This window comes from Zeugodacus cucurbitae, chromosome 2 (genome assembly GCF_028554725.1).
Source record: "Zeugodacus cucurbitae isolate PBARC_wt_2022May chromosome 2, idZeuCucr1.2, whole genome shotgun sequence".
NCBI classification, from domain to species: Eukaryota; Metazoa; Arthropoda; class Insecta; order Diptera; family Tephritidae; genus Zeugodacus; species Zeugodacus cucurbitae.
Genome location: NC_071667.1, coordinates 35,624,247 through 35,637,592, shown reverse-complemented (window position 1 = coordinate 35,637,592; position 13,346 = coordinate 35,624,247). Strand labels below are relative to the sequence as shown.

Sequence of the window (13,346 nt, the reverse complement as noted above, 5' to 3'; positions counted from 1 at the left end):
ATAAGGAAGCGAAGCGAATGGGTCTGGTGGTGAACGAGGACAAGACGAAATATCTCCTGTCATCAAACAAACAGTCAGCGCATTCGCGTCTTGGCTCCCACGTCGCTGTTGACAGTCATAACTTTGAAGTTGTAGATAATTTCGTATACCTAGGAACCAACATTAACACCGATAATAATGTCAGCCTTGAAATCCAACGCAGAATCACTCTTGCCAACAGGTGCTACTATGGACTGAGTAGGCAATTGAAAAGTAAAGTCCTCTCTCGACGAACAAAAACTAAAATCTACAAGTCCCTCATCATTCCCGTCCTACTTTGTGGTGCAGAAGCGTGGACGGTGTCAACATCCGATGAGACGGCACTAGGAGTTTTCGAGAGAAAGGTTTTGCGGAAGATTTACGGCCCCTTAAACATTGGCAACGGCGAATACCGCAGAAGATGGAATGATGAGCTGTATGTGTTGTTCGACGACATAGACATAGTCCAGCGAATACAAAGACAGCGGCTACGCTGGCTGGGTCATGTTGTTCGAATGGATGAAAGTGCCCCAGCTCTGAAAGTTTTCGATGCAGTAAACGCTGGTGGAAGCCGAGGAAGAGGGAGACCTCCACTCCGGTGGAAGGACCAGGTGGAGAAGGACCTGTCTTCAGTTGGTATTACCAATTGGCGCCAAACCGCCAAAAGGAGAGATGCGTGGCGCACTGTTGTGGACTCGGCTATAACCGCGTAAGCGGTTTCTACGCCAGTTAAGAAGAAGAAGCTGCGTCTGCGGATGCGCTTTCTCCCTGTATTTTTAAATTGTGAATTGCATGTTCTTTTTTTTAATTTTCCAAATCATCCATTACTTGCTACGAATTGATGATTGTCTTCATCGATTGACGATTGTCCTGTTTCCTTTAAGTAATTAAATATTTTTAGAGCTTTATGCTTAATTACATTCCCATCTAAAGGCAATCGTTTTTATACTCTCGCAACCTGTTGCACAGAGTATAATAGTTTTGTTCACATAACGGTTGTTTGTGTCACCAAGAAATATAAGAGTTAGATATGGGGTTATATATACATAAATGATCAGGATGACAAGTGGAAATCTGGATGTCTGTCCCTCCGTGCAAGCGATAACTTGAGTAAAAATCGATATCTTAATTAAACTTGAAACACATGTTCCTTGGCACCCTGAGGAGGTTGCTTTCGAAAATGGGCAAAATCGGTCCACTGCCACGCCCACAAAATGCCGGAAACCGTAAACCTATACAGTGTCATAACTAAGCCATAAATAAAGTTATGAAAATGAAATTTGGAACATAGGATCCCATTAGGTAGGGGCATATTTGGATGCAGTTTTTTTGGAAAAGTGGATGTGACCCCACCCCCAAATAGGTTTTTTGTATACAACTTGCAAACCAGTAACGCTATATAAACCTTTCTACAGTCGTTTATTTTAGCCATTTCCTTATACAGTCCAAAAATGAAAGAAATCGGATAATAACCACGCCCACCTCCCATACAAAGGTTAGGTTGAAAATTACTAAAAGTGCGTTAACTCACTAACGAAAAACGTCAGAAACACCAAACTCACATAAGAAATGGCAGAAGGAAGCTGCACTAAGTTTTTTTTACAAAATGGAAAATGGGCGTGGCGTCGCCCACTTATGGGTAAAAACCATATCTCAAGAACTATTCGACCGATGTCAATGAAATTCGGTATATAACACTTTCTTGACACCGTGATGACACTGGTGGAATGTGGGCGAAATCGGTTCACAACTACGTCTACTTCCCATATAACTCAATTTTGAATTCTTTTGATTCGTTCACTTTATAATACATATATACATTAGGAACAAATGAAGATAGCGGAATAAAACGTTACACAAATACTGTATTTGAGCTGTGACATCACTTGTGGAAAAATTGTCAAAATCGAACCATGACTTTTCAAGGCCCCTGATATCGAACATGAAGAACTCAATGCCTAATGGTAATTTTTCACCGAAAATATAGGTAAATCACTCAGATATTTTTATGTAATTCATTCCCTCTGAATTTTTTGCTTATAATAGTTTCTCTCTGTACCTGAAATGGTAAAAATCGGGTCATAACTTCCCCCAGATCCCATATACCTAATTATAAGTAATATTAAATTAAGTGAGCGTATAGTCTCGATACATTGTATCTTGGTGGTAAAAACGAGTGAAATCGGTTTAGGAATTACCTCAGTCCCCATATACTATTTATGATGATTTTCGTTATTCTATTGAACTTTAAACCGAATATATGGGTCGAATTGTGTTATCTTTATAAAATTACATCAATAAATTGTGAGAGTATAAAATGTTCGGTTACACCCGAACTTAGCCCTTCCTTACTGGTTTTGTCATATCTTCTATCCACACCATAAGTGATTGATCCATTTTCTCCATTATCTGCGGTCAAGGTCGAGGATCCAGATGCTACCGAACTTCTAATTACACTCTCGCAACAAAAGTTGCTAAGAGAGTATTAAAGTTTTGTTCACATAACGGTTGTTTGTAAGTCATAAAACTAAACGAGTTAGATATTAGGGTTATATATGTCAAAATGATCAGGGTGACGAGACGAGTCAAAATCCGAATGTCTGTCTGCCCGTCCGTCCGTCCGTGCAACGGATAACTTGAGTAAAAATTTAGATATCTTGATGAAACTTGGAACACATGTTCCTTGGGACCGTGAGAGGGTTGCTTTCGAAAATGGGAAAAATTGGACCACTGCCACGCCCACAAAATGGCGAAAACCGAGAACACATAAAGTGTCATAACTAAGCCATAAATAAAGTTATAAAAGTAAAATTTGAAACAAAGGATCGCACTAGGAAGGGGCATATTTGGATGCAATTTTTTTGGGGAAGTGGGCGTGGCCCCGCTCCCAAATAGGTTTTTTGTATATATCTCCCATGTAATTCTATTTTGAAGTCCATCTGATTCTTTTTCTTCATATGAAATACACAGCGTTTGAAAAACTACGATACTCTCGTAGCATTTCATTTTACTCTTGCTACCGCTCCCACTTTGTGGGAGAGCCACTGCATAGCCTAGCATAACAATGTAAAAGTATGTGTTCTACTCTGCTCCGCGTTTTGTTAGTAAAAAACTATAGCTGGAGCGGGAGCAAAAAAGTAAATTCTGCGCTATGATCTGGCGTAGCGGTAGCAAAAAATTGAGAGCGGTAGCGCAGCAGAGCTAATGAAAATTTTCATGTGCTACAGCTCTCGCATGTGTTTGTTGTTTTTTTTTTCTTTTTATTCAGAAATCTTTTCGAAGTATTGCACAGAGCTGTGCAATATACATTGAAGTACAGCAGTTTTCCGAAATGTATTTCAAATACATAAGGAACCAATAAGATAGCGGAATAAAAATTTACACAAATACTGTATATGATCTGTGGCATCTCTTGTAAAAAAATTGTCGAAATCGGACTATCACTTTTCAAAGCACAGTGGTTCCGCTTATATGAAGGCGCGGTCATAAATACTTCCCGTTGAGATATCGCTATCAAATTTTCACCAAAAATCTAGAAAAATATTCTAAATATACAGTGAAAAAATTGGCCACATCGGACTGCTGGGTCCTATAGCTCACATAGAACAGTAATTGCCATTATATGGCAATGATGCGCAAATATACTTTTCATGGTCATGGTCGGGTCGTCAAAACTTTCAGTAAGGCTTTGTAAAAACATTTAAGAAAGCGATAAACAAGCTGAACATGATTTGTCGTTATAGTTTCCCTTATCCAACCCCCACATTCAAATTGTAAGAATAATATCATATAGAAAAATCATGTAGGAAAAAATCAAAGTATCAACCGATTTAATACAGTTACTTTATTCACTGCCATTCTACAGCCATTATAATTAGAACAAAAACTTATAATGTATCCTCTAGTTAACCGTACACAGATTGAAATAGAGACGATTTATTCTTCTTTCCAAGCTTTCTTAGCCCAATTATGATGAGTTTGAACTTAAAAATAGTTAATTCAAAGGCTATTATTATTTTGACGATTGCTAATACATCTGCAAATTTCCGCACCCAACGTTAACACTTTTATTACCTTAAGACTCTGATAAATAATATATAAAATATAATTAAAGGGGGATCGCGGGGGAACACAATTAAAACTTTATGTAAGCACATTGAAGACGCAGAAAAAAGATACAAAAAAATAGGTGATATAAAACACTAATTTCACAAAAAATAGAAATCACGTTAGTCTTAATTAATTTCACAAGTAAAAATAAATACCTTTAGCTTCAAAATCCTTAAAAAATAATCTTGAATCGTTAACCTGAACAATTACCAGAACAAATGAAGTTCGTTGTTGCTGCGAAATTTAAAAAAGAAATACAGTTGTTCATGCATTTAACTCTCTTTTTAGAAAGTACCGTTAGATTTTTAGGAAAACCCGGTTTGCAAATTGGTAGTGTGGACAATTTAGAGGCCATCGGTATACATTTTGTCAAAAAATCGTGCGATTTATTTTTTAATTTTTGGCCTATGACGGAACCACTGTGCAAAGCCCCGAAAATCGAATATGAAGAATTCAGTGTCCCATGCTAATTTTTCACCGAAAATTTCGGTAAATATCTCAGGTATCTTAATTTAATTTAGATGAAATATTTTTTTTCTAATAGTGTGTCTCTGAGGCAAATTGTGTGTATCAAGAAATTGCGAGAGTATAAAATGTTCGGTTGCACCCGAACTTAGCCTTTCCTTACTTGTTTGTAATACATATGTATTATAAATATGTAGTTATTTTAAGTTTAGGTTACCTGATCCTATTAAACCAATTAAGAATTATCTTGTAATTGAACCGTAGAAGCGAACGCATGTGATTTGTCATTTAGTCGGGATAATTACATTTTTCGTAACAGGCAATTTGGTAGTCTTTTAAATTTTATTCCCGCATCCCAGTAATAGTATTTTCGCATCTCAAAACCTCTTAGATTTTTCATGGCGCTCGAGCAGGTACCCATGAGTGCGTGAACAAACGATTAAAAAAGACTAAACTACTTTTCGCAAATTAATTCTCTTTCTCTTCCAAGTATAACCACGTCGCTCTCCACCTGGTCCCTCCAACGGAGTGGAGGCCTTCTCCTTCCTCGACTTCCTCCGGCGGGTAATGCATCGAACACTTTCAGAGCTGGGGTGTTTTCGTTCATTCGGCGGACATTCGGCGTATCAGCAGCTCATCGTTCCATCGTCTGCGGTATTAGCCGTTGCCAATGTTCTGAACAGAGAGAACTGAACAGAGGAACTGAGATTCCAATCGTCAGTCATGCTTTCTATCGGCCATAATCTGCAAAGAAACTGATGCATTCACCTTATCTGTCCGGTAATCTATCGGCCCCCGCCGCTTTGTTGTTCTTCAGGCGAGTAATTGGCATTCGAATTTCTTCAAGGTCGAATAATGGAACATCTGTTCCATCGTCATCGATTGGGAAATCGGGTTCGCCATGTCCTGGTGTTATACTTTCACTGCCACGGCAATTAAGGTTCCGGACATTCCAGGTGCATGCCCTCAAATCATATTCCTTAAAACGATTGCAGTGTTCGTCATCAGAAGGGCGGTTTCCCATCCGAGGCTTTCGTCGATTTTTCATTGGTACTTCGTTTTTATGTGGTGAGTTCCAAACCCTACGTACAACCGCAGCAGCGGGTTCGCCTTACCACTTTAGCTCTCCTCCAAATGGCTGTTTGTTGGATACTTGGTCTAGAACCGGAAGTCGTGAGCTTCTTGAACCATGTGGGGAAGAATTGTTTCTGGCCACTCCCAAGTGAACTTCTACACATGATCCCATCCTCTATAAATATACCTATATATAGTATTATACAAAAACATTATTAAAGTGATCTCTAAATAAAAAGATAGTGATTAAAGTAAAAATGAAAAGTGATTAAAATGTGAAATATGATAAATGAAAAATGTTGAGTACAGTGGCAAATAAGCAATTAAAAGAAACAGAATAATGACTCCTTTTTTAATTTCAACCAGAGAATTACACGGACGTGTTTTCTTTGAATTAGGTAGTTTTGTTTTTAATTATAGTCGCGTACCTCAATTTAATAACTTTTTCGCTTCTCAAAAGATATTGACAATTTTCATGGCCCTCGAGCTGGGTAATTTGTAATACTCACCTCAATCTATTACCACAAGTTAACAACGCATATCGACAGATGTTGACTTAGATGGTGAAGTTGAATCTTTCGCAAAAGTAATTCAAAATGTTGCGTGGAACAGTACACCGAATATTCGCGTGAATCTAAGTGGAAACAAATTCACAAAATACATCTTAAATGGTATCCATAAAAACGCAAACGACGAAGATGGCAGCAAACTAGATCGGCTGCTCTCAAATCTGAGCTTAATAGATGTATTAAGAACAAAAATAGACAGTGTAAAAACTATTCCTTCAAAACGTATTTGTCCAAACTCACTGTTGATAAATCTATTCGCTCTGGAAAGCTGCAAGCAATATTGATAAATAAATAAAACTTGTCGCACCAATAAAAATAAACGAAACTGAATGGGCCAAAACGAATGCACACAAAGCTGCAGTATTTGCGAATCATTTGAGAAACACATTTATACCTAATACCTGAGACAGACATGTAGTACATATTGTAGTATCCTTCAGAAACCATATATGAAACCTTGTTTGAAAGCAAACGGTGTTTCGCACTACAATAGAGTTCTAGAAACCATTGAAGTTTTGTGATGTTGTGAAATGTACTACAATGGATAGCAAGGAACACACTGAAAGCTTTAAGCTCTTCTGCCACAATCATATGTTTTCTGACATTTTCACATACAGAAAATAAATTAAATTCAAAATGAATTGAAATCAAAAACAAAATTTGAAATAAAAATGATGTGAAAAATGTGTAATATGTATGTAATAATATGTAATATGTAAGAATTATATTGGACAATGATATTTTAAGATTGCTTGAAGTTATAACTAAGTCGGGATCAAATTTCCTGCGTGTTATTCATAATTATATTTTGCTTGAGTTTATTTGTATCAGCTGATGGATGTAAACATTGTACAATACTACATGTGTGTCACTATGTTGGTATATGGTTTCTTGAACTTTTATTGTAGTACACATCGTAGTACAGAAACCATATGTCTGTCTTAGGTATAACGATGGACATGAGCTAAACTGTGAAAATAGTTGGTTGGATCCACTCGTCAGCATTTCTCCAGTTACTAGTAAAGGAATTAAAACTCTTATCAGCAACGCAATGCTCAAACAAGCTCCTGCGTTTGATTTAATAACCGAAGAAATATTACGCAATCTACCAAAGAATTGTATAAAAAAATTGGACAACTGTTTACAATAACAGTTTATTATACTTAAGATACGTTCCATCGCTTTGGAAAGTATCTGAAGTTATTATGATACCTAAGCCGCTATGTACACTCTGTGACATCTTATAGGCCAATATCACTGCTGCCAGCTCTATCGAAATTCTTCGAGAATGTTCTCAAGCTTTTAACGCTTCCCCGGAGGGAGATGGATGGGGGAAGATGTCGGCCATTGCTATTGAGGTGCCTGGCGGTAGGTATAAAACGCTAGGGGTAGAGGACCCCGAACTCAAAAAACTCACAATGGAGAGCGAAATAAAGGATGAGAAGCGGGCTGGGATATCAGCCCAAACGTCGGTGGGAGATGAGGCTGCTACCACCGGCGGGCACAGCGAGAGCTGTGTCGCCAGCGGCCACACCTCCACTGCAACGGGAGCAGGTTGCAGTGGTTGTAGTACTACTGCCAAACCAACTTTACAGCGCACTGGTGCCACAGTCCTCGAAGACTCGGACCAAGAAAGCGCTGTAAGCATCAACGCGGAAAAGGAAGAAAAGCCTCGGATCCAGCATTTGCTAATCGGATTGAGGAATCGGATAGCTGAAAAGAGGCAGCGTTGGACATAGAGCGAACCAAAGGCACCAGCGAAAAAGAGGAAGTGCAAAGACGCTGCTGAAAAGCAGCAAGTCAGGCACGTGGATGACAGACCAACGACATCCAAAGCAGCGGCGGCGGCCAGTGAGATTGCGAAACGACATCTGATCGTGGCGCTCATTGACCGTAGTAACCCGCTGGGGTAGATGTCACAGGAGCGGTGGAAAATAGTGGAAATGAAGCTATTGGAAGCCCTCTTCGCGAGGATGGATGCTCAGCCAAGCGCGCCCATGCCCACATTTGATGGAGCTGGGTGGCTAAGCGGAGTTAAAATCCTGAAGTGTAAGGATGACCCGTCGCTTACATGGGTAAAGGAAGCTGTAAAAACTCTTCCTAGCCTATGGGAGAATGGGAGACTGGAGGTGGTGGACCGCAATGATATTCCATCGGTGCCCAAGGCGAAGGTAATTATACCTCGCGTGGTGGACCCGGAATATGCTTTGCGGCTGCTACAACGGCAGAATCCGGACGTGCCGACTAGCGACTGGGGGGTGTTGAGCGTGGCAAAATCTTCAAATGAAGATGGAGGCCAAAGCTACATCCTCCAGATCAATTAGGAGGCGGACGATATTCTGTACGCAATGTTCGGGAAGATGGCGTGGGGCGTTGGGAGCGTGTTCCTTCGCCTCAAGAAGCGCCACCCCGCAGACAGCAACATAAACACGCTAGAGAAAGGTGAAGTGGAGAAGGATCTCGGTCTAGAAGAGATCCTGGCGACTTCACTTAACCTACAGGAGGTGGAGAAGGCACCGACCCAGCACTCTGGATATGCAGAACCGAGAGCTGAGGGTAATACAGGTGAACCTCCACAAAAGTAGGATCGCCTCCGCCGAGCTCCTTCTCAACTTAGAGAAGGGCGGCTACGATGTGGCTTTAGTCCAAGAACCATGGATTGCATCGGGTAACTTGGTCGCTGGACTAAAGTCACAAAACTTCACCACATACACCCCGAGCGTTATTAACAAGGTAAGAACAGCCATATTAGTGAGCAAAAATTTGTATTCCCATATTGATCTTAACCTCTCCACAGATGACCTGACTGTTGTGACGGTAAAGGATGTCAAGGATGAGCCTATACTCCTTGCATCCTGTTACCTGCCACATGATGACGAGGCACCCACGGCGGAGGTCCATAGGCTGGTAGCGGCATCCAGAGGAAGGATGCAGGCGCTAGTAGTGGGAGCCGATGTCAACGCCCATCATACGATCTGGGGCAGCACCGACATTAACCAAAGAGGTGAGTCCCTACTCCACTTAATTTTACGAAATAGTCTAGTGATAGCTAACCGAGGAGAGGAGCCTACATATATAGGACCCACCTCAAAAAATGTCTTAGACATAACACTCTATACCGGTAGATGTGCAATGGTAGAGAATTGGAGAGTGCTAAGTACACCGTCCTTCTCTGACCACAGGTACATCTACTTCTCTATAACATCTGAACCGAAAATTAAGGTAGACGTTAGGAGAAATCCCAGAAATACAAACTGGGATCTCTATGTTCAAATACTAGAGCACAAAAGACTAAGACCTTTAGTGTTCAATTCTCATGAAGAAGTAGAGGCAGGCGTGAATCTATTAACAAATGCTCTCAATAAAGCATTTCATTCCGCGTGTCCAACTATACGAGTAAAGCGCAAAACGAAGCCTCCTTGGTGGAACAAGGAGCAATCCGAGCTCCAATAGACGAAGGGTACGTGATATGTTCCACTGGGCCAAACTAGCAGAAAGTGAGGACTGTTGGAACGAGTACAAGGATCTTTTAAGGGACTACAAAAAGTTGGTGCGCAGGACCAAACGACAGTCCTGGATAAACTTTTGTAGCAGCTTGGAAAAGACCAACGAGGTAGCGAGGCTCAGGAAGCTACTATTCAAAAGCCCTGCCCCGCTCGGTCTAATTCGCAAAGAGGACGGGGAGTGGACGGATAACTGTAAGGATTCATTAGAAGACCTGTTCAATGTGCACTTCCCGGGCTGCAAGAACACGGCTAGTCCCTTTAACGAAGGGAACAGGGCTGTAAGTGTACCCGAAAATATTATAACAGAACGGAGAATAGAATGGGCAATCCAGTCCTTCGACGCATTTAAATCACCCGGTAAGGATGGAATTATTCCTGCCATGCTGCAAAAAGCTCAATGGCTGGTTGTGCCGTGGTTAAAAACGATTTTCAGGGGGTGCTTGAGGTTTGGCTATGTACCGCATTCATGGAGAGAGGCTAGGGTTGTGTTTATACCAAAGGCAGGTAAAAACAACCCAACCTACTCGAAAGAATTCAGAGCCATAAGCTTAACTTCCTTCCTCTTGAAAACGCTAGAGAAAATACTAGATGCGCATATCAGAGATGCAGCGCCTCCCGGCAGCTTGTCTAAAGCGCAACATGCTTACACAAAAGGCAGATCCATAGAGATTGCGCTCCATTCGCTGGTACTCAGCATCGAAAAAGCCTTGGAATATAAGGAATATGCCCTCGGAGCTTTCCTGGACATCTCCGGAGCTTTTAACAACGTGTCAACGGAAGCCATTCTGAACAGTATCGAGTCAATAGGCGTTGAGACTCGGTGGGTCAAAAGCCTCTTGACTTCAAGCAGGATAATAGCAGAATGGAATGATGCCAGAATGACCAAGAAGGTCCGCAGAGGTACCCCACAAGGTGGGGTGTTATCTCCGCTCCTATGGACATTAGTCGTGAATAAACTATTAAGGAAGTTGGACAGCAAAGCCCCTAAGATAGTAGCATATGCGGACGACATTGCCATCTTAATAACGGGCAAGTGGCTACACACTATTAGCAATATCATGACAACCACTCTCAGTACTGTACTGAACTGGGCAACTCCCGCAGGCTTGGGGTTGAATGCGGAGAAAACTGACTTGCTTGTTTTTACGAGGAAGTACAAAATTCCCTCATGGAGACACCCCTCGTACAGTGTAGAGGAGAGAGTAAGAAAGGCCAGCAATGCCTTTGCGTGCAGGCAAATGCTGGGTACAACCTGGGGGCTTTCTCCCTCTCTTATGCACTGGTGCTACACAGCAGTGGTTAGACCGATTCTGCTCTACGGTGCTCTAGTGTGGTGGACAGGCGCACGGAAATCAACGTATCGAAAGCCATTGGAAAGGGTTCAGCGGCTTGCGGCTATTTGCATAACGGGAGCACTAAGAACCACCCCAACGGCGGCTCTTGAAATAATACTAAACCTGCCGCCTATAAATTTCTTCGCTGAAAACAGCGCGGCAAAATCGGCGGGGCGTCTTATGGCAGCAGGAGAATTTAAGTATAGAACCTTTGGGCATAGCTCAGTGGGTAATGGTAGTTTGGCGGACACCGACTACCTGACCCCATCTTTCAAATGGGAAAGAAGGTTCAAAGTGAACCTAGAAAGAGATGGCTGGCGTAAGGGCATAGCACCCGCACGCAGAAATCTAAACATATTTACGGATGGCTCGAAAATGGAGCACGGAGTAGGCGCGGGGATATACTGCCCGGAGTTAGGTATAAGGCAACCATTCAAACTACCGGACCACTGCAGTATATTTCAAGCGGAGGTGTTTGCAATTGGAAAAGCGGCTGAGCTATCCTTAAGCGCACCAACAAGATATTCTAAAGTAAACATATACGTAGACAGTCAGGCGGCAATCAAGGCAATATCATCCTTCAGCATATCGGCCAAAAGTGTCTTAAGTGGTAGGACAGCAGTGGATGATGTCACCAGAAATAGGCGACTTCAATTCTACTGGGTGCCAGGCCACAAGGGCATAGAAGGTAACGAGATAGCGGACGAGATTGCCAAACGAGGCGTAGAACTGTCATCCGAAAATACGATGAAAGTTGATAAACCTATACACTGTCTATATGATAATCTAGACAGAAACTTGGTAAAAAAGTTCAAAACGCGCTGGAAGAATATACCGGGATGCAAAACCGCAAAAGTTATGTGCAAGGCGGTAGATAAGAAGTACACGAAATTTCTATTGGCGCTCGATAGAAGCAAATGTAGGAATATGATCGGCATACTCACTGGTCACTGTCTTGTGGCGGCGCACGCCTACAAGATGGGGCTGATAGATCGTGAAGGCTGCAGGAAATGTCAAGAGCAAGGCACCAGAGAAACAATGGAGCACCTCTTCTGTAAATGTCCTGCATTATCAAAACAACGGCTTCAGCATCTGGGGGCTGCACAGTACGATAATCTGGAGGAGATTTCGTTGGTAAAGCCACAAAGTCTTTTGAAATTCGCAACAAGCGCTGGCATCCTAAAGGATGACTACTCCTCGTTAACCAAGTGACGACACTCCATCTGGTTGGTTTCACAAAGGACCAAAACTGGTCTATGTGTGGCGTTGTAGCCTGCCAGAGTAACCTAACCTAACCTATACCAGTACATCAGTTCGGCTTTCGTGATCACCATTCAACAATTGGCCAGGTGCACCGAATCGTTAATTTCGCTGAAAATGCTATGGATAAAAAGAACGTTTGTTCAGCGGCCTTCTTAGACGTGGCTCAGGCTATTGATAGAGTTTGGCATTCGGGTCTACTGCTGAAATTGAAATGCATGTTACCCAAACAATATTGCGATATAATTGCTTTCTTACCTAAAAGATAGATACTTTCCCATAAAACAAAGAGTATGCATACTCAAATTTGCAACCAATAGAAGCTGATGTTCCCCAGGGAAGAGTGTTGGGGCAATGCTTTATTTGCTATTTGCAAGTGATATCCCCACTGACTCAAATTATGTGGCTGCGACAACTGCGGATGACAGAGCCCTGTTAGCAGCTGGAGAGTCACCTCAGGGTCTACCCTTCGAGTGCAGACAGCAGTCAATGCAATTACTAAATGGCCTTCCAAGTGGCGCATTAAATTAAACGATTCCAAATCAATGCAATTTGACTTTACTTTAAAAAAACCTAGGAATCACCCTAGATACTAAGCTTCGCTGGAAAGAGAATGTCAAGAAAAAAGGTGTGAGCTTGATCTAAAATTTGCTAAGTTTTACCATCTAGTCGGGAGGAAAACAAGCTGTTTATATATAATCAAGTACTAAAGCCAATTTGGGCCTATGGAGCTCAAGCTGGGGTTGCTCAAGTCAAAACTGTATTGTTTGTATTTAGCGCTTCCAAAATAAGGTACTAAGAAGTATAGTTAATGCTCCTTGGTATATTAGATCTGCTGACCTTCACCGTGATCTTGGTGTGAATTCAGCTGTAAACGAAATAACCAAACTTGCAAAGATTCACGAAATGAGGCTTAGGCAGCATGTAAAGAATCATCCAGACTCATCGGAACTGCTGAACGAGAAAACCGACTGAAACGTAAGAGGCCTTCAGACTTAGCAAGGCAACTG

General features: G+C 41.7%; 1 protein-coding gene across 1 annotated transcript; it reads left to right on the top strand.

The window, feature by feature from the left end:
- Positions 1–8,209: 8,209 nt before the first annotated feature.
- On the top strand, positions 8,210–8,560 carry LOC128921500 (uncharacterized). The gene has a single exon (XM_054229326.1). It carries the CDS (start codon positions 8,210–8,212, stop codon positions 8,558–8,560), a length of 351 nt encoding a protein of 116 aa, XP_054085301.1.
- Positions 8,561–13,346: the final 4,786 nt, after the last annotated feature.